General features: G+C 46.7%; 1 protein-coding gene across 1 annotated transcript in view; it reads right to left on the reverse strand.

Moving 5' to 3' along the window:
- Positions 1 to 25,953, reverse strand: part of ttc27 (tetratricopeptide repeat domain 27) — a 108,842-nt gene that overhangs the window by 22,667 nt on the left and 60,222 nt on the right. Inside the window, exons 10-12 of the mRNA XM_031578611.2 lie at positions 18,890 to 19,003; positions 9,751 to 9,846; positions 6,465 to 6,587 (exon numbers count right to left, since the gene is read on the reverse strand). Coding sequence (XP_031434471.1) covers positions 6,465 to 6,587; positions 9,751 to 9,846; positions 18,890 to 19,003 — 333 coding nt within the window. The remainder of the gene's footprint in view (positions 1 to 6,464; positions 6,588 to 9,750; positions 9,847 to 18,889; positions 19,004 to 25,953) is intronic.

The following is a 25,953-nucleotide window of genomic DNA, read 5'->3' on the forward strand; positions in this document are numbered from 1 at the left end:
TATAAGACATACGTTAGTTTACATTTTAAACATCACACTACATTGTTTCCCCTTGCCAGCCACTGATGAGAGATGCGCTTTGCTAGCTAGATGGTAGAATACCGTAGATTGCATTAGAGTATACAGTTCCCCCTATGTCAGAGACACATCCACTCATTGGACGGAGCGTAGATCTGGTTTTATTCCCTTTCACTGCACTGCCAGTTGAGCTTTCTCCACACTGCAGGGCGCACCCTGCGATCCCAACCGCACTCTTTAATTCACTTATCCTTTCATCAAGGTGGGATATACGGGCAACTGCGAGGCTCAAATCTTAATGACATTCCTAAACGTTGGGTCTCCCTTTCAGGGATCAGGCGCTGCCAAGGCGGTGGGCAGGGGACACACTCCGCTCCAGCAACCTGAACCCTTTCTGAGACGCGCCAGGCCTCCTCCTCCAGCCCCATACAGCCATCACCGTAGGGGCAAATTACAGGGAATTACACATTAAATACAATACGCCACGCCTGGATGCTGAGATAAGCGAAGGGGATGACAGTAAGTAGTGCAACCTTTCATTCTGTGCCAGCAGCATAACAGACTCAAACTTCAGGGACGAGGATGGGGGGGGGGGGGGGGGCGGGTGGATCCTGCCGACACGGCAAACCAGACGAATGGAGCTAATTTGAGCTAACGCAGGACTAGCACTTCATCTGGATTCTTCTTTAATTAGTCCCCAAGTCAGAAATGAGCAGGTGGCTGATGAAATGCACACACAACTGCGAGATGTGCACTTTACTTCCAGTTGGCCGTTTGTGAGGTGTGGGGGGGGGGGGGGGGGGGGGTTCTTTTACACAGGGGTGGTTTACGGGAAAACAGCAAACTGCTGCTAGAGTGCAACAGCAGTCAAAACAGCACAACACACAGTGGAGGGTGGAAAGTAGGGAGAGAGAGAGAGAGAGAGAGAGAGAGAGAGAGAGAGAGAGAGAGAGAAGGAGTGAGCAAGTACACTGCTAATCTACCCCAGACAAATTCACCAGACTGGGAGAGAAGCTCCTGCCAGAAAGTCTGGCTTCATCTTTTTCTTCCTCCCTCCCTCTCTTCCTCCCTCCCTCCCTCTCTGTCTCTGTCTCTTTCTCTCTGCAGCACAGCAGTTTCACTCCAGTAATCAGGAGTTGCGCTGAACATCATTACTACAGCCTTCTTACACTAAAATCGCAATTTTCCTCACATAATCCAATTTAACACACTAGCAAAGACACACACGCGCAAATACAACATGTGGGCTCACACACACACACACACACACACACACACACACACACACACACACACACACACACACACACACACACACACACACACACACACACACACACACACACACACACACACACACACACACACACACACACACACACACACACACACACACACACACACACACCATTAAGACAGCAAAAAGTCACCTCTTTAAAAAGGCTTAATAGAGTCTTTTCATCTCTTGATGCATAAGCTTTGCTGGCGTGCCCTTTTAGAGAATTCAGCAATGTGTTGACATGACCCTCTGGAGCTGTCAGTAAGAGAGGTGATGAACTTCTTGACACCCAGCACAGCTTACAGGGCCATGGCCTCTGGGCTATCCCTAACAGACCCGAAGGGCAAACACTGGGGACGGTCAATCAAGACTGACACATCTTAGCTCGTCTATTAACAACTGCCAATCCAGAGCTTTGCTTATTTTGTGTGACATGCACATACAAAATGTGACGCATTCAGGAAATGAACGCACTTGTGTATGTCACATAGTTATTGAGGCGTTCCAGTCTAAAAGGCAAACGTGCCTAACTGTTTGTAAAATAGAAATAGCACTACTCGGACAGAGAGAGGGACGAGGGAATGGCTGCTCTTCATATCCATATCTGACATCTTCCAGGTTGTACTTCTGTGCTTTTTTCAATGACTCGTTAAAAATGTAATACCTCTTTAAGTGTCCAGACTGATCGTATGCTGTGCATGGACAGGCTGTGCAGACAGTCTTCTTTGAACCCTTCTGACTAGTCTCCTGTCTGAGCACTGACCACTTCCACACAATGAGTAACAGGGAGGATTAAGACACATTAGAGAGGCCCTGGGAAGACACAAGGTAAAAAGACAGAAGTGACAGGAGGGACGGAAAAAACAACGAGACAAAGAGACACTAAGACGATGATGAGTTCAGGGACCTCATGGAAGGTTCCAGAACAAGTAACGGGTTTATGCCTAGGGTTATGCCTATAATGATGTCCCCTTTCCCCTCCCACCACAAAAACCCAGACTTGTTTTGTCTGCACTGTAAAGCGAAACAATCTGGCTCTCCACACCAATAAGAGATGTCTGCCAAGTGTTCGCAGGGCCGTTGTAGTCAGGGGCTTTGCACGTCTGCTGGAAAGAGGCGAGGTTAGCCGGTGACAAACTAAAAGAACACGCCACGACAAGCACGCTAGAACTCCTGCATGGGGCGTGAAAGCTGCCGAGAAACAACGCAACAACAAAGCCACAACTTTAAAAAAAAATGTTTAAAAAAAAAAAAAAAAAAGAAAGTGTTCCACCAGTGAGGGAGGGTCATGGAGAGGCTTCACACTGGCTCTCTAATGGGGACTTCCCGTAAGTGGTTGCCGTGGGGATGACTCGATTAGGAATTACCGTCGGCTGAGCACGCCGGGCCCCAGACCTGGGCTGTTATGGGGGCGCGTGCTCCACTGCACAGGTCGTATCGATTGGAGAAGAAGAAAGGAATGAATGAAAGAGGGGAGAGAGAAGAAGGGAGGGAGAGGAAAAAAAAGAAAAGAAATGCAGCATCCTCTCCTGTAAGGAATGGAAAGTGTGAACATGGACTCTGTCTGTGACCTTGGATTCAGCCGAGAGCACATAGCCTTGTGTGTCCAACAAGGGAGGGAAGAGAGAAAAGGGCAGAGAGGGAGAGAAAGAGGGAGGGAGGGGGGAGAGAGAGAGAGAGAGGTGGGTAAGGAAAGAGATGGGTAATACAATAGAGAAACAGGAAAGGATTTCGAAACTACTTTGGGTCCAGACGCCCTTACTGCGTGCGGTAAACCACACAAGGAACGGGGTGAACTCTCTGACCCGAGCTTAAAGCTAAGACTACATAAATCAGTGGTGATATCTGTGGTGACTGACTCTCGCTGCCTGCTTCAGCCCAAGCCAGTATTTCACTACAGATTTCCTGTCTGTGGTCACAAATCCAAAGACATGTATGCACACACACACACAAAAAAAAAAAATCACGCACGCACGCACGCACGCACGCACGCACGCACGCACGCACGCACGCACGCACGCACGCACGCACGCACGCACGCACGCACGCACGCACGCACGCACGCACGCACACACGCACACACACACACACACACACACACACACACACACATTCACACACACACACACACACACACAGGTGTGCAAAGACACATGAATGGTGCGTGAGGCGAGCGCCTTGAATATTAAACAGACTGGGCTATTAACACCCATTAGCGTTAAGTGGAGTGTGATGGGCCGTTGGACGAGTGGTGTGTGGAGAGACGCTTCTCTCAATGGCCTCTTTGTCTGACGGGCGAGTCCCTGATCACTCATCCAGAATCTATCAGCCTTCTGCACAACAGACAGCCTTCAGGTCGCAGGGATAACAATAATAATAATAATAATCATTTCAAATGGACATTTTAGTGGTCTGGAGAGCTGGCTGACACGGTGCACTGTTACAGTAATCAAGGTTAGGGGAGATACTGATATATCGCAGTCTGGGTTTGTGCGTTCCACAAGCGTCCGTCTCGTGCTGATGAGCTCACGGAGGAAGGGTTCATTTTAGGGAGAGGCGCACAATAACGCCATTCACCCAATCCAGGACATGACGGATCTCCCAGCAGTAATGACCCAAGGCTGAAAGCCATAGCCAATCACGAGATCCCCCTCTCTCCTTTTCTGGCGTGTGAGAACTGTCCAATGACCTCCCTCTTGGCACCCTCTCTCTCTCTCTCTCTCTCTCCTCCTTCTATCCCTTGCTCCCTCCATTCTTGCTTTCCTTCATCTTTCACTAACCTTAGCCCCCCCCCCCCCACACACACACACACACACACAAACACTCTTTCTCATTCTTCTCCCATCTCTCCATCCCAGTTGCTTCTCTTGTTGTCTCTCTCACATCCAATTCTCTCTCTCTCTCTCTCCTTCTCTTTCCCCCTCGCTCCCTCTCTCTCTCTCTCTCAGTGCCAATACCAATAGTATTCATATTCAGTAAGCAGTCAGACACAGGGAGAGCAGACAGGAACCACAAATGGGGTCCAGAGCGTCTCCTGGTGCACAGTATAAAAAAAGCGAGAAGAAAGGTACTCCAGACCATCAGGCTTAATAGCTGTATTTTGATCAGGCGTTCTGCTCCGAGCTGCTGGCTCGCCCCAGCGCCAATAATTTGAGTTTGGAGGAGTTTTTCATTGACCAGCATGCACTGCTGTAATCAGATTGGAAAACAAAACAAGAGGTAATTTAATAAAACGGCACAAAAGGCCTGCTGGACAGGAGAAACACACACACTCAAACACACTCAAACACAAACACACGCACATACACACACACACAAACACAAACACACGCACAGCCTGCAGGAAGCTCTTTCAGACAGTGAAATCTTCAGGCTGGGTGCAGGTGTGTGTGGCTGTGACTGAGTGTTCGTGCGTGTATGGCTGTGTGTATGTCTGAGTGTTTGTGTGTGTGTGTGTGTGTGTGTGTGTGTGTGTGTGTGTGTGTGTTAGTGTCTGGCGTGTGTGTGTGTGGTGTGTGTGTGTGTGTGTGTGTGTGTGTGTGTGTGTGTGTGTGTGTGTGTGTGTGTGTGTGTTAGTGTCTGGCGTGTGTCCTCACAAACAGTATCAGTATGCGGACTGGGGCACAGGGCTGCATTGGTATGCTGGACTTGAACATCTACAAGTTGCTGTAGCAGGCGATACTAACCATCTGAGGATATGGATGATATTGTGTCTATTGTAAGCGCTCATCTCGCCAACAGCTAAATGACAATGAAAGGCAGCAGTGGCAGACATGGTGGGAATGTAAAAAAACACCTTCAGCCCCTCTTTCAACCATGTCACTAAAGGCTGGGCCGCTCCAGGCCAGGTGTAGATGGTGCTGATGCCAGCTGTCTGGGACTCAAAGAGTCCTATACGGGGTAAACACATACCGTGTGTGTGTGTGTGTGTGTGTGTGTGTGTGTGTGTGTGTCTGTGTCTGTGTGTGTGTGTGTGTTCCTGTTGGAGAGATTGAATGTGTGTTTTGGGGAGAGCGGTCAACAGGTAGAGAAAACCAACATGGAATCACTTTGCCACTACAAATATGAGAAACAGTGAAAAGTCCCTGACAGTTAAAAGGAAAACATGTTTGTAAATGACTTGTTAACAGGAAATCTACCCTAACTCCTCTAAACGAAGATAAAGTAATGTTTCATGTACGTATAAAAACATATCCCTTGACCTGAATAGTACCACTAACAAAGAAATGAACCACTAACAAACAATAACAAACAAACTAACAATAACTAATAAAACTGGGGTTCAGTGTTAATCTGGGGTTCAGTGTTAATGTGGCTTCCTGGCCAGCGTAGCGTCAGAGACCCCTGGGGGTCCAGAGGGGGAAGCCTGAAGCCTGAAGCCCAGATCCCTTCATCAGAGCTCGGGGGCAGCGACCACATCAGAGCCCAGAGCCCTTCATCAGAGCTGAGGGACAGCGACCGCATCAGAGCCTGACTGATGCCTCTGACAACTGCTGCACTAGTAGACTAGCCTATGGATAACCAGGTGTATACATGTGTGTAGAGATACATACACACACATAGATAAAGAATACACACATATCAACACAGAACATATATATATATATGCAATATACAGAATGATGCACAGCACACACATGAACGTTTATACGGCCAAAACGTACAGCAGTCTGAAGCAGACGCAGATATGAAGTTCATTGGACAATCTGGGTTTACTTTCACTCCATTAGCCCAGTTCTGTCAGGCAGGGGAAAGATTCCATTCCTTACAGCCTAGTTTGACTCATGCCGCATCTACCTTTCAAAACCAGCTCTTCTGTATGAACGTGTGTGTGTGTGTGTGTGTGTGTGTGTGTGTGTGTGTGTGTGTGTGTGTGTGTTATATTTGTTACATGACTGACAAGAATTCACCTTACTGCAAACCTCATCTGCTGCCTGGTGTCGAAAAGGATCATCATTAATTCGAAAATCAGCGTTTGTGAAGACTGGGTTTAGGTGATAGCATATGGCTGCATTACACAGTGATGGAATGGGTGCTTTTAAGCAGGTTTGTGTGTGTGTGTGTGTGTGTGTGTGTGTGTGTGTGTGTGTGTGTGTGAGTGAGTGTGTATGTGTAGGTAGGTTGGGTGATGGATTAAGTACTGTGATGGAGGCCCTGATGACGGTACCTTGCCGTGTTGGCCGATCCTCTCATAGCAGATGACGGCGTCCTCCCACATCTCCAGCCTCTCGTAGATGACAAGAGCTGAGCTGCTGCAACCCAGATCTGTCAACAGACTGGCCAGCTGTCTCTACAGAGGGAGAGAGAGAGGGAGAGAGAGAGAGGGTTGAGGGAGAGAGAGAGAGAGAGAGAGAGAGAGAGAGAGAGAGAGAGAGAAGGTTGAGGGAGAGAGAGGAGGATAGACAGGGATGAGGGAGAGAGAGAATGGGGAGAGAAAGGAGAGAGAGAGACAGTGAAAGAGAGAAAACAAAGGAATAAAGACAGTTAGTGAAGTGGAGGAGATAACTCTGGAGGAAGAGCAGCACACACACACACACAGTCTTTAAAGCACACACACACACACACACACACAGTCTTTAAAGCGCACACACGCACACAGTCTTTAAAGCACACACACAAACACAGTCTTTAAAGCACACACACGAACACAGTCTTTTTTTATACCACATTCAAGAATAAAACATACCAACTCCATTTCACAAACACCAGTCAGTACCCATGACCAGGTCCAACACACACACACACACACACACACACTGAGCCCACATCTGAGCAGATCTCAGCTCTCCCACTCTTGCCCCCTCGCTCACACACCTACCCTGGCAGGTTTACATTGGCACTGGTACCAGACGTCACCCACGCCCCAAGCACAATCCCCCCCCCCCCCCCCCCTAGGCCTACTGCTGCGGTACCCAGGCAGCGAGTGCCATCAATGGGCCCCTTTCACGACCGACCAGGAGGGCCTGGACCACACGCATCAGCACACATAACACACACATCCCTGACATCTCACTGGGGTCTGCAAGAGTAACGGTCCTTATCAAATTCATAACATTCCAAATGGCCTGTTCTGTGTTGGTGTGATGTTTGAGGAGGGGGAGTGAGCTCTCCTCGGGACAGATGTAGTGTGTGTGTAGTGTGTGTGTAGTGTGTGTGTTCGTCTGGGCAGGCGTGATTGAGGGGGCACGCGGGGGTTGTGTAGGTTTTATGGTGTTTAGACTGCAGCTTTCCTCTCACCTTATGACACACACACACACACACACACACACACACACACACACACACACACACACACACACGAGAAGGGTGGAGTCTGAGGGGATGCTTTGCCAGCTGACATATACATTAATGTGTGTGTGTATGACAGGGAGAGGGGGAGAGAGATGGATTGTGTGTGTGTGTGTGTGTGTGTCTGTGTGTGTGTGTGTGTGTGTGTGTGTGTGTGTGTGTGTGTGTGTGTGTGTGTGTGTGAGCGAGTGATAAAGAGAGCGAGGGATAGTAAAGAGACTCTGTGTTCTTCTGGCTTCTTGACGCTTCAAAAATCCTATTACAAGCATTTTTCTTCCATTTCTTTTAATCAGTTTCACTTCTCAGCCGATTCCGATTTCTGACATAATCATCTGCTCAGACATGAAAACCAAAAACACCCGACAACATGACCACGCTACACCGCATTAAAGACAACATGACCACGCTACAACGCATTAAAGACAACATGACCACGCTACAACACATTAAAAACAACATTACCATGCTAAACCGCATTAAAGACAACATTACCATGCTAAACCGCATAAAGACAACATTACCACGCTAAACCGCATTGAAGAACAGACCGCAGCAGGCTCCTACAGGCACACGCCGACACCTTGTTCATGGTAAAGTCAACCACACTGACTAACCGGAGCTGAATTCCAATAAGCCAAAACAACAGAACGAGCGGCAGGACAGATTTTCATGGCGCACCCTTTTGAAGGAAACAGCTCATCGTCTCGGAGTGAATCCTTCGATTCCACTCAATCTCTCGTTGACCTTCCTGTCGACCCTTCCCTACGAGGCCCCCCCCCCTCCCCCAAGTACACACACACACACACACACACACACACACACACTCACAGGCACACGCACGCACACAGACGCACACACACACGCACGCACGCACAGACACACACACACACATACGTGCACACACACGCACGCACGCACACACACAACCACACACAAGCCTACACACACACATAAAGGCAGGCTGGTTGCATGCAGGGCACGCCTGTTCCCTCACTCAAATGCATCACTGGATTGCTCGTCCCTCTCCCTGCCTCGGCTGTGCTTTCAATTCCTCAGGCGCCAATAGGGTACCTTCAATTCTGGCTTTATTGCTGTTCACCGTTATTACATGGAGCCTAGGCGGTGTTGCCTGCGCCACTGATCTCCCTCCCTCCCTCCCTCTCCCCTTTCATCTCTTCATTTCTTCTCCTCCTCCCTTATTCCATCCAGCTCTTTCTTTGTCCTCTGTCCCCGCTTCATGTGTTTGCGTTACTGGGTGACTGTCCCTGTCATCTCAGACTGGCCCTCTTCTCACAGCTCTGTTTCCGGTCCTCAGAGCTCCGAGCTCCGGGTGGATGTGTGCATCTATCTCCATCTGTTTCCATCTCCCATTCCAAATGGACTGCCGTGCTATTTACCGACCGCTTTAAGATACTGCCCTGTTTATGCACGCTGGCATCTCCTCTCTACTCCACAAACACGAGCATGTTTCTTCTTCTCGCACTCTCCCTCTTCACATCTCCTTCTCCTTCTGTCACCCCCCCCCCCCCTCACTCTCTTCTCCTCTTTGCTTCATTCAGTCGTTCTCATTTGCTTTGCACACGCACACACATATCCACAAACAGCACAATGCGACACGATTCTGCCAGACATAAAATCCTGAGGGCAGTCGCTGGGTTTGGCCCCCCCCGCCCCCGCCAGCCAGCCACTCCAGAGCCAAACTGCATGCTGGGGACAGTTGAGTGGACACAACCTAGCACTTTTAACACAAGCATTAAGGCTGGCTGGAGCAGAGCGTCCAGATCAGATCACGTGCTAAAGAGCTGCCTAATTACACATCACAGGAGCCACGGCGACACAAACAAAGGGCAGTCCACCACCAAACGCCAGTGATTCTGCTGTGAACAATGATGCCAAGAACTTCCACCCTTTCAGGGAACATGTAGGGGGGAGTGTGACAAATAAACTCCCCACACTGTTGTCTGCTCTAAAAAAAGAACAGTTTTTAATAAGAAAAGATGTGGGTTCTTGTGGACTCTCTTTGTTGCAGTCTTAGCGTAGCGGTGCACTCTCCCTCCGCTCTCTTGACATAGGGAAGTGGCCATAGCTTCCTTTTGGGGGGCATATGTGTGTGTGTGTGTGTGTGTGTGTGTGTGTGTGTGTGTGTGTGGTGGGTTGGGGGGTACCTGAAAGGTCCAGCGCGGAGGGGCAGGGCAGCAGTAGAACATCTTTAGCCGCTCAGTCATCGGGCAGCTTTTCTCCTCAAAGTAGTCCACAACGGTCTGGAGGAAAGGAAAAAGAAAGAGACAGAAAAAGCACAAAGCTTTCATGAAGTCATTCCGCAAGACAGGCTGATTTATGCTGTTTTTTAAGGTGTGTATGTGTGTGTGTGTGTGTGTGTGTGGGGGGGGGTTATTCACACATTCACTCTCTCTCATAATCCATCGTACAGACATGGAGACTGGTCAACCAAGTATCCATCATCATCCATCATCAAGTATCCAGTGTGAAACAATAAACATATTCATCATGGGAGTATACTTCATTGTTTACTGCCAGTCCAGGGAGGCGGGCGGGGGGAGGCGGGGGGGGGCTGGGAGCAGTACGCTCACCACTCAGGCGGAAAATGAAAGTGTATTGTGTTAATTGATTAATTGATTGAGCTCACGACATTTTATAGCTTCAGCCAGGGATCAATGGTAATGGCATCCTTTTCTTTGAGCACCACTGAAGGGGTGTGTGCATGCAAGTGTGTGTGTGTGTCAGAAGTCACACCTAGGTTTCTTTTTGAGAGGAAAGTTAGCACCGGAAACATATAGGAGAGATGCTGTGTTTGTCTGAAAAAAAAAGGCACTATTTCAGTGACATTAGCGATATCGTTTGGTTTGACGACTTCGCTCATCCCCTACAATAACCCTCCCCTGTAATCACCCCCCTCTAAACAAGAAGCCTCATTAGGATTAAAATGCATTCGTTCTCAATCCGTAACAACCGACAGCAAGGCCATTACAGGGCACTGAGCGCTCCCCCAATGGGCTGGGGAAATACATAAACAAGTGAGCTTTCCAACAGCACTGTGAAATGAAGGGACAGCTGAGCGCCCAACCCAACTGCTCTAATGTTCCTCCCAGCTCTCCTAGCAACTCGTCTAATGGCAGTCTGGTCGGGCCGAGAGGGGTTTTAGTTTTTTATTACCCCTTCAGTGGGTATGGACCTGAACCAATTTCATTGGGTCGTCTGGGCGGACATATTTGTAAATGGCTCTAATTGGAGTTAACTCTGAGTGATAATTTTACAATAATGGAGGGTGGTGGGGCTTGTGTGTGATTTCTAAAATTGTGGAGATCATCCCACGGCTCATAAGATGCGCAGCCACGCGCCCTGCCCAAAGGACGACACCGGCCCCATCAGTCAGGAGCCACCCACGACGCAGGGGCAGCCACTGCAGGGACCATAATGAGATCACAGGAGAGGGGGAGGAGAAGAGAGAGAGAGAGAGAGAGAGAGAAAAAGAGAGAGGGAAGCAGAGACAGGGATCACAGGAGAGAGGGAGAGGAATAAGAGAGCGAGTGAAGACGAAAGAGAGAGCGAGAGAGAGACGGAGGGACAGAGAGAGAGGGAAGCAGAGACAGGGATCACAGGAGAGAGGGAGAGGAATAAGAGAGCGAGTGAAGACGAAAGAGCGCGAGAGAGAGAGACGGAGGGACAGAGAGTACAGGACAAGGCATTTAATTAAACAGACCAATGGTGGGGACGTGGTCAGGCACAGGGTCCAGGAAATGAGAGGGAAATTGGGCGCGAGTGCAACAGCGTGAAGGGAGAGGACAGAGAGAGAGAGAGAGAGAGAGAGAGAGAGAGGGGGATGAAGGGAAAGATAAGATAAGATAAGATAAGATAAAAGAAGTGAGTGTGAGGAAAGTGTGGAAGAGAGCCGAGAATTACAGGACAGGCTCACACTCGCAGTATGAAGCCTATACTATGTGAGGGCATACACATAAATATACACACACAAACACACACACACATACCAGACAAGCACACATAAAGACACACATAAATATAAACCCACTCAAACACACACAGACACCAGACAAGCACATATAAACACACAGATACATGTAAACACACTCAAATACACAAGCACACACATCCACCCACACTCTCAATTAGGGAATTATTTTAAATAATTTATAGATAATGTATAAATCAGAAATAACTTCCTTATTAGCCTAATGAGCAACTTGTAATCTATTATTCATGCAAACACAATTAAAACTAGACTTGGACCTGCATATCAAGAAATTGCTCAAAACATTCAGTAAGGGAATGGAATGCTAACAAACTAAGCAATTGGACCATTATGGCAATTAATCAGCCATTTAAAATCTGACATGTCGCAGAACAAATTACCCGACCAAAACAACTCAATGCCAGCTCCAACACTGGAGAAAATAGTTTATGTGCTATTAGTAATAGCCTTATTACTCCGGCTTTTGACGTGCACTAAATTTAATTCCGCCTAAGTCTGTTGTCATGAAGAGAGACAGAAATCAAAATAGCTTTTGTTTGCGTGACTGCGGAGGCTATTTGGAGACGATCTTTCCATTTAACACTCACCAGCAACAAGCAGGTGATAAACACAGTTTAAAAACAAGCAATCAACCAAGACCACAGCACCCTCTGTGGAGTGAAAAGCACTCCAGACATAAACAAACAGCATCAATACTCAACTGAAATACAAAAACACAAACCTCAGTTTAAAGGGTGGGGGCTCTATAATGGTGATTTGTGAAGTCATTTGGTTTGGCAATCTTTGCTATGTCGGTTCTGACTAGGTTCAAGGCCTCAGTCATTTTCTAAGAACAATTGCAGGTTTCTTTGGGTTTTTTTTCTTTTAAAAGAAGCTGTTTGAAAATGCAGCGTAAGAAAAACAAAGGCCTCTTGAGCTTACATTTTCCCAATTTTCTGTTGGGAAGTAAAATATAGGTAGATTCCTTAGACAAGATTTCAACACAGAGCAAAACACAAGGACTTCTCCTCACTACCAGGGCGCTCTCTGAACTGCACAGGAATAACAATGAACAAAGCTAAAGCTATCAGTGTCAGATAGGCTAAGAGAAGAGAGAGTGGCACAGGATGACAAAGCCTCATACTCATACACACGCACATACACGCACGCGCACGCACACACACACACACACACACAAATTGTTCGGTCAGCTTTTTTGGAATCTGGTCTAGGCTCAGACACGCAATCAGTCAGGGTCACTCCCTCCGACAATCACTCTGCCCGTCACGAGAACTTGACATCTTGACAGCTTTGCGTCACTGTCTCGCTACGTAAGGGCCCTTTCATCGCTCAAGGGGGAAAGGCAAGATATTCCCACCACTCACGGTCTATTAAAATAGCCTCTGGTTCGGGTGCCGATTATGCAGATTTCGAGCTATGGCTCTCGCTTCTCAAGTTACTGATTAAAGTTCTTTTTCTTTGTCTCTATTCCACCCACTCCAAATGAGATTGCTTTGTCATATTATTACATATTCCAACGTGACAAATGAAAAACAATACAGCGCGGAAGTCATTTGCTTCATTGCGCTACTAAATCATTGGCTAGGCAGAGGAACAGCGGGGCCACTGTTGCCTCTTGCAGAAACAAACCCTTTCCCTAATGGTCTAAAACAGGAAGGGGATGCATCACTTCCACTGACAACCACTGTGCCAGCGACCGTGAGCTTTCTCTTCTTCTGAGGAGGTTTGAATCTCTCTGTGGAGTGGTCGTAGGAGGTGAAGGTTAATGGGGAGCAGAGCATCGGGGTCATCTGGAAATCTAATTTCTGCTTGGCTTGGAGCAATCACGTTCCTTGATGGCAAGCGAGGCTCACTGTGGGCAGCTGCACACATTAAGCTGTTCACGTCCAGACCCCAGTCCTCCTGACTGGAGATTAGCTTCAGAGTGTACCGGATGATGTCTGAGCAGGCTATGCATTTTAAAAGTGAGAGAGGTGACGTGGCTTGTTTTATTCGCCAGCAGTCCAATGTGATGTTTTAAGCCTGAATCTCGTGGAATATTTCCGTAATCCCTTTCAAAAATCGCATTTCTAGATTTAAAAAGCCTAAAGAATGATGGTATTGTTCCAACATACAAACATGGCAGTATGGATTATATTATTGCCCAACAAAACACCTTCGACCATGGTCTTTTATTCCTTTAAATTCAAAACTGAACAACCACAACAACAACACGTTTGATTCCTCATAAATGCCAGCGACTGCATATTCTAGTAAACCTACAAGAGGAATCTACTTTTCTTGCAATAACTACTTTAGGAACTTTTCAGAGAACTCGTTTGCGGCCTTCTATTTGATTACCGACTGTGGCCATAATGGCTTTGCACAGCAAGAAAAGACATTAAGAACTCGAGTGGAAACCAAAAAAGGAGCAAAAGCGAAATGACGGCTCGAGGAGCCTCTTTGTCAGAGCACCTGGATTTGGTGTTTAATCAGTCTTCAGGTTGTTTAAATCCATACGGGGCACTAAAGCTGCCACACTCCATTTCAGGGACATTATTGATTGAACTCAGAAATTACATTTGAAGTTATGGAGAAAATCGTCTCTATTGCCTTCGTGCGCAGACTCGTGAGGAGGCCTGTCGATAGCATAGGACTCATAAAGGGGAGAATGGGGGAGGGGGTCTTGGGCAGAACACAGCGATCATCTTCCTCGTAATCATGTAGTCACTTTAGCGATTAGATGACAAATGTTGTCTTGAAGCTTAATGGCAGAGACACTATATTAGTTCATGGGCTACCAGATATAGAGGGGTAAGCCATTTTAATTTAGGCATTATTATTTGACAGATAATTCATAATGAAAGAAACTGAGGTTTCGTTTAACTGCTGCAGGGAAGTAGGAGGGACATGTTTGATGGGCTTTGTGAATTCTGAGGATGAAATTAACAGAAAAAAGAAATATTCCAATGTAATAATAAAAAAATAAAAAAATAAAAAAATCATCTGTCGCTCTAGTCTACAGAGCAATAAAGTGATGTTGCTAAATTTACATATGACCATGACCTATGTAGATATTAAGAAATACCCCCAGAAGGCCAGATGCATTAACAGACATTATGCAAAATGGTTATTTAAATGGCCTTCAATAGAGAAAAAAAGCAATATTCATTTACAGTTCTAAACTAAAATACAAAAACACCCCACCAAATACTCCACCGTAATCCACCACATTGTGAAGAAATGTTTAAAAATAAGTAAGCTCCCGTCACCCCTACTCATAATAATTTAATTGTGGTACATTCCACACCATTCCAGGGACATTGCCACTGACAAGCAGTGTCACCGTTGGAGAAGGTTTGAGAATCGTTTTCTCTCAACGCTGAGACAGAACTGATAATTAGAGTACCTAAGTGAGGCAAGAGTATCTGATGTAACCACCTAATCTCCTAACCTCCAACCCGTTCTGACACGGGCGACATTAACGCTCCAACTCCAACCAGTGTGTGCATGAAATGACTGCTGGAGACACTGTGGCTAACTTGAACATGAGGAAGCGTTCCACAGTTGGAGGACAACTGACAGAACAAACATTCCATACAGATGCGCAGAGCCCATTGTAATGCAGGTTAAGGGCCCTGGCAAAAGCCCAAGATGGAGGCTCGATGTACGCCTGATAGACGCAGACCAAACACAACAACTTGGGTGAAGATAACATCAAAAGACTTTAGCTTGCAGACCAATCTTACTTTGGGGGAAAAGCTGAGGCTTTGATGATCCCAGTACAGCCTAATGTTCCATTTTAATGCGGTCATTAATCATCCAGTAAAATCCTATGGAAACATCCCGCTGCAGCTGTGCAGACGGTCCCAGTGGACACGGGATGCATAGATGCTGTGACCAGAACTCAAGTCTCTAAACACTGGAGTGATAAGTCGCGCCCAGCCGCTTTCTTGTGCATGACTGAGTGTCAGCTAAGTGGTGAGGGCCACCTCTTATTTCCCAGGGCCCTATGAAATCCGATTTATTCTTCGCCAAATTCGGTTTTATTATTTGTTTATAATAAAATTATACATCCAATCATTATGTATAAAAATGTACAGGACATAGGCTACTGTGCTTTTTACACACAATGATCTGTCTAGATGATAGACCTATGATGCAATAGGGTAGGGAGTGTAGGATAGCAACGCTAGTATAACCCTGAAGACTACAAATAGTTTTATTTATAATTTTCAATTTCATGAATGAATGAAAAAAAATGCACACGTTTTAAAGGGGAGATTACCTTCCGGAGTCAGTAATGCACTTGTGTTATGAAAGTCTACATATATATTGTAAGTCTTATGGCTATTATTAAGAATATTCTGTATTTCCTGTTTGGTTCCCAATGCATAGGGATGTGCCAGTTTGCCATCAGTGTGGCAAACTCAGTATTAATTCTAAAACCACCGAACAAGAGAGGTTGATATAATTGCATTCACTGAGTTGCTGTTTCATTAACTCTGGCTAGCGGTCTCTCACATCACCTCTGATGTGCCTGTGTCACTCACACTCTTTTGAAAGTATTTCTCTCCCGTCATTTTATTCGAATATGTCAAATTCCATGCAATTCTGCATTTAACGGTGATTTCTGTTTTCCTTACGATTCCGTCTGCATTTTCAGCATTCGCAGAAATCACAGGGCCCTAATTTACCATGCCGCCATGTTTATTCATGCACTTGGCCAGACCGCAGAGTGTCCTTACTGCGGTGCATTTTCAGTGCAAGGATTACATCTAAAAAGGATTATGTCAGTTTCACTCAAGATTGAATTTGAACGACACAAAAAGTGCATGTTTAGCAATTTGTAACAAAAGAATGGACAGCCTTCTGAAGAGGAAGTGGTGGCATCAGTAAAGTATTGAGGAGGAGAGCAGCCAACGGCCTTCCATTTTGCTGTGCAAAACATGAAATCTGGAACTAACAGGGTCACAAATATTCTGTGCTTGCACTGCGGGCCTTGATGATTATGGCAAACAGAGGGACAAACACAAAGCACAGGCGGGTCTCTCTGGGGTTCTCTCTCTGTGTTTCAGGAAGCTTCTTTCTCAGAACGTCTCACGAGGGAGGAGGTACCGGTTTCATCATTCCTGCCATGACATGAAATAACTGCTCACATGACATGTTCCCTGTTCCCTCTCGTTTCCCCTCCCCTCCGGCTGTCTCTCAACCGCCAGCAACGTTAGAAGTCAAAACACTACAGCACCAGGGGAGGGGAGGGGAGGGGGGGGAGGGAATGTGAAACCAGAAAAAAGAAGGGGAAAACTTTTCTCCCTCGTTCATTCTTTTTTGGCCTGGCTATCGTTTGTCGCCTTTCAATCCATCACAGATCCCAGCTGTCTTCAGGGACGAGGTGCCCAGGGAACGCGGTGATGGAGGCTGTCAGATTCAATAGAGGCTTGAAGCAGGGTGGGTGACAGCCCATGGTGTCAGAAGTGGGAATGGTGAAGGCCTGAGGTCTGTCTCTCTCTCTCTCTCTCTCTCTCTCTCTCTCTCTCTCTCTCTCTCTCTCTCTCTCTCTCTCTCTCTCTCTCTCTCTCTCTCTCTCCCTTTCTCTTTCTCTCTGTTTCTACCCCTCGGGTGACGTGGTGTTGCCTTAAATCTCCCCCAGGAGCGAAGGAGCGAAGCCGCAAGTCATCCTCACAGCTGTCACATCATCCCCCCCGAGGGTGGGCGCCCATGGGCTGAGCCGCAGGATCAACCCCCCGCCACCCTGTCCCCAACAGCGCAAGCTGTCAAATCCGCTTTGTGACCGCCAAGCAAGTTATCCTCCGCACAAACATTTCAGAGAAGGAGAACATACAGCAAAAAAAAGAAAGAAAGAAAGAAATTGGAAACAGACATATTTCCCCCTTTCCTGCATGTCAAGAAAAGACAAATGGATAAGGCTGCCTTATAACTCTCATCCTTCAAGCACCACCACCCATTCCTTTGCCTCCCCGTCCACCCCCAGTCTCCCGTCTTCCAACCAGGAGTATGGTGGGTCGCGACCCCAGACATGTGACTCTGACCCGGCCTGTCTGGAGCTGACGACTCGCCCCAACACCTGCAGCCCCACTCCTGTGATCGCAGGGCGGCGTGCACATGGGGTGATGTCATCCAAAGCACAGTGTGAAGTAACTTGAGAAGGAAAACAGACATGACTCCCAGATCCCTCTCTCTTCTCACACACACACACACACACACACACACACACAAGAGCCTGGATACATTATGTGGGGAGAGAATGTCTGTCGTCATTCCCGCTGCGTTTTTACACTTCCTATCGAACCCCAGCAGGTTGGGGCCCAGCATCAGGAGCCAGGCACAGCCAATCAAGCCAAGAGCCCTTGACATCCGAGATGCTCCATCTTCACTACCGAAACCCTGCGGCCCCACACGCCACTCATCACCACACCTGGCCAATTACAAAGTCATTAAACAGTCAGGCTAATGCCACAAATGAAGCAGCTTAAGGTCACGGGGGGGAAAAAGCATTTTGAACAGACTGCTCCGATCCATGTGTCTCAACTACCAAAGTTGAGCGAAACTCAACTCTCTGTCTTTCTGCCAATCACTCAACCAGTGTGCTGGACTATCATTACACAGTAGAACTTGAAACAGCTCAACCCATCATCGCTAGTGACGGATTTATGCTCCATTGCCTTTTCTATACTACACCCTTGAGTAAAACCAAAGCCACACTCCTAATTCTCCTTCTCCTCTGCAAATGTAATGTACCTCAGCACATTGCCCCTATTCCCAAACACCCCCCCCCCCGCTTCCCTATTCCCTCGCCCCGGTTTCACTTCCAGTATCCGATGACTGCTCGTTCTCCGGCCGGAGGAAACACTGCTTCCCATGTTATCAGAGTGAGCAGCAGGGGCTGGGGATTCCCAGGTTGCCAGTTCCTCACTAAATCACTCCGTCCAGAGGCTTTAACAACCCGCTCCTTCCCCTCGGTGGAGCGGGCCGAGCGCTCGAGACACCCGTGAAAAAATATCCTGTCCAGGGAGCAGGAAGCTACAAGCTAGCCCCCGCTGTGCTTTCTTTTGTTTATTCCACTCTTTCCTCTTTCCCCTACTCCTTCTCAGGATGATGGCTTTTTCTTTGAGTGTCTCCCAAACACAAACCTCTGTTCCAGACCCCAGAATGGTCTGGGCTGTTACAGAATCAGTGGGAGGTCAGAAGAGATGTCTCAGAGCTGGTGCCAGAGCTGAGCTACTGTGTGTGAGACAGAGAGTGTGAGTGTGTGTGTGTGTGTGTGTGTGTGTGTGTGGTAAAAGGACTCTTACCTGTGTTTGGGTCATGGCTCGCTCCACTCGTCTGGAGCTCCCCTTCTCCATTTTGGTCCTTAGACTCAGGGCAGTCACCTCCACCGCCCAGAACTTTGGCTGTGACAGCAAACACTGCAAAACAGCAGACAGCAAGTGTGTGCATCAGCAAACAACATCCAAACAACAAAAGGAAAGGCACATTCACTGCAACGTGTAAAACGGTTTATTAAACTGGTGCGATTGATTTTGTGGTCGAGCTTATGGGGGAAAAGCTGAAAGGTATTTACAAAGGCGCCGCATCAAAAACAGTCAAAAAATGCCCTCCCCTAAAAAACAAAACCTCCAACTACCAAACCAAACTCCCTTTAAAAAAAATCCTTAATCCAAAGGATTAATATCTGACCTCTTCCAAATGTGCATGACATGCCTACACGATCCAATTAGAAACCAACAACAGAAATAAACAGAATACCTGAACGAAAACAAAAACATATGCAAATTGTTCATCACGTCCATACCTCAACTCATCAATGGTCTGTTTGGTAGGCCGTCAATTACGTATGGGGAGACTGAAGCTCACATATGAGCCAACTAGTCATCAAACATATTCTGATGTCTTTTGCAAAGTTATTGGATGGAGGTCGTGACGTATGCCCAAGATGAACGTGGAGTGAATTGTCCTCTCCTTTTTCAGGAGATGATGGAAGACCTATTCTTGACGCTGTCATAACGGTAGATTGGTGGAGGCCAAAAACACAGTCATAAAGGTCTGAAGGGCTCTTGCATTCAAACTTTCCATGACTTTATTACAAGGAACTTGCCTGGAAGGCATAATATCACAGACCCTGAAAGAGCAGTTCTACCGCACGGGGCCAAGAATGTGACTAGCAAACTAAGTACATAATCAAAAAGTCTGACAGTTAGTTAACTGAGGAAATGCCCTTTACAAGAAACGCAAATGCATGTTTGAAATATAATCTAAAGGCTGAAATACACCTATGATCTGAAATCCTAGTTTCAGCATTCTACAAATATGCATTTTCATCCATAGATTAATTTGAGGGCATCAATAATTCAAGGTAATAGATTTAGTGTCTGGGAAGGCTGCGCACCTTTGTGCTGTATTGCACTATACATCAAACACAACGCTTACATTTCACAGATGGAAATGCATTTCTTGGGCTATCAGGCTACAGCACTGCAGCAGTAAAGAACATGACACCCCGTCAGGTCTGGAAAGAGCAGGGACACACGGCCAGCCTCAGGGCTCTGGGAGAGAGTAACTAGCAAAGAGTGTGTGTGTGTGTGTGTGTGTGTAGGGTCACACATCCTGTTAATGACAGGAAAGCCATTAGTCACTCTGGGGCGTGGGACCCTCCCTGAGAGCACTGCCCCGTGTCACCTCTCATAGGGCTGAGGTCATGTCTGCCGCATGACAAGAGGCGGGACCATCGGGGTGAATCAAAGTCATTTGACCTCTGAAGGTCATCAAGCGTTTTAATATTATTCAAAAATCCACCAATTACTTTACACCATAAGTGAATAGTAGACAGTAATATGTCCACACTTCTCAGCTGAAATGGTAAGCCATTCACCTGGCAATGGCTCTATTATACAGTCCGTTCCCAAGGCATAGTGATCCCCTAAAGCTCTATTTGCATTCCGATCCATAAAGCATGTAGGGAATGAGTATTGGGCTCTGTCCATAATTCTTCTGAATGTTAAACAAACAAATGCCCCGGCCTGTAAAGTCTCAAACGGCGAAGCCTGCCTTTCCGCTCGCCGCACGAGAAACACAATGGCGTTCAGTGCTGGTAGAAGGGCAGCCGTACCTCTGATAGATGGAAATGCCTCTTTGTGCACTAAAGGGAGAGTCTCTCTCTCCCTCTGTCTTTCTCAACCTCTCTCCATCTATCTATCTATCCTTCACTTCCGCCGAGTCATGTATCTCTCCATCCTTCTCTCCTGGTCTTCATCAATCTTGGTGACGGAGGCTAATGTGGTCCCGGCAGGGGACGGGTCAGCGTAATGGCCCGCGGGCAGCTTCAGTAAGATTAGTGAGTACATTTAAGGAGCGCGGCTTACTTCTGTTTGCTCAGCTGATGGACCTCAGAGAGAGCGAGAGGGACAGACTGGACGAGTGAGCGAGAGAGAGAGAGTACAGAAGGAAAAAGTGAATATAAATAAATACAAATAAATATGAACAGTAAAAACCAAACAAGATAGAAAGGGGAAAATGGACGTTTACTGGGTAAATACTGCATATACACAGACACAAAAAATAATAGACATGACCATTTTTGTCTAATGCTGACATACGTCAAAGCATCCAAAGCATCTTCCGTATCCAGTCCTGACTGCTGTCTACTTCCTATTGAAGGAGGACATGACAGAGGAGAGGAGAGGAGAGGAGAGGAGAGGGAAGGGAGGTGTCTGATCTTTTCATTTCTCCTCCACTTCTCCTGACTGATTGAAAAGAGTTCTGTCTTGTCCGGCAGTCGCAGCACACCGACCACTACCCCCCACAGACCCCCGCCAGAGCTCCAGACACGTGAAGGGCTGAAGGTATAAGTCATCGCAGGAGCGCAGGGAGAGCGGGCTGGCCGGCCTCTCCCCCCCCCCCCGAGCATGGCGCGATGACTTCACTTCGCCGAGAACAACCGTTTATGATCTCAGGGTCAAATTAACCTCACTTTTTTTGGTCTGCCTGCTAAACACATTACGACCTTAAAATGCCGCCCTTTCTTCTCTCGTGCAGACGGCTACCGTGCTTTTGGCAAACGTCTGCCTTTAAAGCCTTCTACCCTTGTAATGACCTTTAATATATGTATAAGGGGATAAAACTGCCGGTATTGGCACTGATTAAAAGGCTTATGCTTATGTTAGTCTCCCCTATGCACTCGGAAAGATAACAATGTCAAAGAAGGATTAGCACTGTTTTTGACAGGCTGGATAACTTCAAAGATATACTGAATTGCATTTTTTTTTTTTACTAAGAGCACCATTGTTCATTCTAGCGCTGATAAAGGTAATGTCAGTAGCAAAGGCGTTTCACAGCAGGACCTGTAATGTGTTACATAATCAGACCACAATGCATCTAATGCTAAACCTATGAGATGGCAGCCTAAGGGGTTGCTGCAAACCTATCATCCGTAATGCTGCCATTTCAAGGGAACAAATGCAGCCAGGAGATTTGTGCTACAAGTTTTCTTTTTCAATTTCTTCCTCCTCTTTTCCTCCCTGTGGTAATAGAAGCTACAACGGCAGGGAACCTTTAGCCTTCCACTGCCAGACTTCCTGAGACAGTGTTAGTGTTCACCTTCCTGGAAGACATGTGGCCGGTCTGGTGGTGGGGCTCTGTTCGAACATCATGTCCAACTTGAACGGAACTGAATATCGGCCGAACAATTGTTTGGAGGACCCCTCAAAAAAGTCATGTCTCATCCGCTTCATAACTGTCTGAGTATCTCTGCCTCGAAGTAGTAGTAGTGTGCACACACATACTGAGCGAGATGTCCAAACCATTGCGCACGCACGAACGCACGCATGCACGCACGCACGCACGCACGTAGCTTCAGCTATGCCCGACCCAGTGGGAGAGGTGTGAAGTGAGGGACGCACATCTTGCCGAGTTTTGGCTGAGGAGCGAAAGAAAGAAAGAAAGAAAGAAAGATATAAAGAAAGAAATCCTCTGGGAAATGTAAAGATAGAGTGTGATATCATAGGAACGTGGGATGGGGAGGGGTTGGTCTCGGCAAACAAATCCCTTGGAGATGGTCTTTCTTTTTCGTTTTACTTCTGTGCCAATTCCCAAGATTCTTATCAAAAGGACACTTCCTCCTGGGTGGACATTCAGAAATAAGTTGCGTCCCCTTCAAACACACCCACTGAAATCCTACAATCCTCCTTCTCCCTTACCCTCCTATGTGCCGCACCCACAATCTCCCCACTTCCTAAAATCCCTCCATCTCCATGGTAACCATGTCAGAATTCAAAATAGAATGTGTGTTTTTTAACATCCATGAGAAGTGATACATTTCCTGACATGACCATGACACTGACGCTGCCTTCAGCTCGATGTTTGTTCTGTCCCATCTCAAGCGCTACTAAGGCGACAACACAGCGATGCCATGAAAAAAAACAAAAAAAAGTGTGACTTCAGAAGAAAAACGTCAGGGAACATTTTCCTTTGATCCACACTCATCACTGACGCACAGGAAGACACCCCTTCCTTTCTTCCTGTTTTTACGGTGTCACTTGGCAACCTCATTAACATTCACCTTCAACTTGACCTTGACCTTGATCTCTGAGCCGGTGTGCTAGAGTGAGCCTAGAGTGTGTGCTTATTTACATTTGCATACATGTACACAAATCTATGCTTCTTGAAGTCTTACTTGAAGGACCTCCAAAAAGTTTTTTTTATGTCTTAGTTTTTAAGCCGTTAACACTGAGGCTTGGCTGGTTGGGACTGAAGTTATTTAAGGCGTGGAGAAATGAGGCACGCTGACCCTGACTAGAAACTTCAAAGACGGGGAGTTAACCCCGGCCCCTTCCTCCTTGTCAAAGCCAGAGATAATGCAGCTCCATAATCTATATGCTTTGCTACATCCGAGTGAGCTCTTTAAAGGCCAGCCGTTTGCTGCTGAAACCATCAAAGAGAGAAAGAGAAAGCGTGGGGAGAGTAAGTGAGCGAGTGAGAAAATAAGAGAGAGAGAGAGCGTGAGAGAGCACGAGAGAGAGAGAGAGAGAGAGAGAGAGAGAGACAGAGACCAGGAGAGAGAGCGTCTCTGCTCTATGATGAGAGAAAGACTCACGCTTCTCCCCACATAGAGTCCAGAAGAAACAGCACCCAACATGAGGAGGTTTTCTCCTAGCAAAGAGAGCCCAATCACAGTTAATGCAGTGTCGTCTGTTTTCCACTCAAATCTTTCCTGATGATGGTGTTCATCAAGCAAGGTTGGGTAGGTGGGTTTGTCAAGAAACCGGTTTGGAGGTACCTGCATCGACATGACTGTGCAGATTGAGATCTCAGCACGGGCGCGGTGGAATGCAGACCCTTAGAGAAGATAAGAGGGGTCTCTTTCTTTCCCTCCTCTTGTCCTGTCTTTGTGCTCTTTCTTATCGTGGTCATCGCTATGCCTCTAGTCACCCCTTTGTCACCACTGAGGTAATAGGGGGAGGCCAGATAGAGTTCAGCCAGGAGAAATCACCTACCCAGGCAAGTCCATTATGTTTCCATTATGTCTTTCTTTGTCACCTTGAACACACACACACACACACACACACACACACACACACACTCACTCACTCACTCACACCCACCCACACCATGCTTACATTGACAGTCATGAAACCATGAATCCGCTGGAGCCTTTTCTGGCACGAATATGTGTTCCTGTAGCTAAACTTGTAGAACAAGGAGATGAGGACACGACACTCTGATTAAACGCATGCCTTAGCTATACTTTAAGTCACTTTGGCACAAAGTGTTTCTTTAATAATTAAATGCAAACATTACATGCGAAAATGACACATATGGGTGGATTTACATATCAGAAACACGAGCTGCTTTGATGATATCTACACAAGCCTATGAACACGTGTGCACGGCACGCACTAGTGGGAAGGACGAGAAAGAGAAGTGGTGGCGGATCTCTGTTGAATCAGAAGATCACTCACTGCTCCGTGGCCCTCATCCTGTTCCTTCCATTACGTTAATGAAGTATGCCTCAAGGAATTAGCCATTTCCTGTTCCTCTGCTACAGCTGTTTATGGCATCTAAAAGTACATCTATTCACGACTGACATGATAACAGCTCAGAATAACACAACAAATCCAAAGGCCTGAAGGCCTTACACATTACACCTTTGGACTTCATTGACAGAAACTGCGTTTCACGTTCTGCCGAAGACGGTCAGAATCCACTTTGTTGAACACACAAGATGAAATATTATATCATATTGGATAGCCGCACAATTGACGTCAAAGTGCGTCATCTTCAAAATAAATAAGCCTCTCTGTCAAACATCAGTCAGTAAAGGTTTATCGAATCAACTGCCAGTCTTTTATTGGTTTCACTGATCTTGGATGGAGTTACCTAGCGATCAAAGGCAGTGCCGGCTCTTGGTTAATGACAGGGCCTAACAAGCAAAGCCTTTTAGTTGGCCACAACTGCACGTATGAAATAATGGTCTGAGGCTCTGGCCAACTGTTCCTACATTGCGAGTCAGAGAGAGGTCAGGACAGCCAAGGAACATGGGAAGTCTCTCCCCCCGAAACAGCCTCCCAGACCCCAGACAGATGTGTGAAACTGCAGCCCTCTTGGCTCAGTTGTGGGTGTAAAGATGCATATCTGATTCAAAAGTATCTGGTGATGGAGTGGCTTGGCCTCTAAGCAGAGCTTGAACAAAAATTCGACAAAACAATTAGCTTTAGTCGCAGATATAAACACACAAGACGATAACTGATAAAACCGTGTATCAGCGATCATACCTGGTGCTGGCATGTCTCTCAGAATTAATTTCAGCAGACAAAACAGTTTGCATTACAAAGAGAAACGATGGGGAGTTTTAAGTTCTGCTTTCTTAAAACAAATAGAGCATCTTGGCATAACAGGATTATTTGGAAGACCTCTTGACTGGAAATGGGCTCAGTCAGGCCAGTATGGTCCACGGCTGCAGTCTATAGTCAACCCCAAACTAGGAGTGAGGGACTTACATCGTTATGATGGGTATATAAAATGCTATGTACTATTTATCAAATCTATCAGGAAACATTTATTCTACACTAATGTCTGACAAAACCCTTGTGTAAAGTAAAGTTGGACTCTGGTTTGCATCTTATGAATCGCTCTCTTTCTTGTTCAAAACGAATGTCAAAGTTGAGGTTTTATGTGTATTCTTCATGTCTGCTAACAAGGAGAAAAAAACGGGGCAAATTCATGAACTCTATGGTTACACATAATCTGTGCAAATACAATCAGTGTAATTTCTTTTACCGAACTAATATTTGATTTCATAGCTATTATTTCTTCTAACATAAATGGTTTGATGGTCTTGAAAGGAACTGAGTTCCATTGGCTC

Source organism: Clupea harengus, chromosome 13, assembly GCF_900700415.2.
Source record: "Clupea harengus chromosome 13, Ch_v2.0.2, whole genome shotgun sequence".
NCBI classification, from domain to species: domain Eukaryota; kingdom Metazoa; phylum Chordata; class Actinopteri; order Clupeiformes; family Clupeidae; genus Clupea; species Clupea harengus.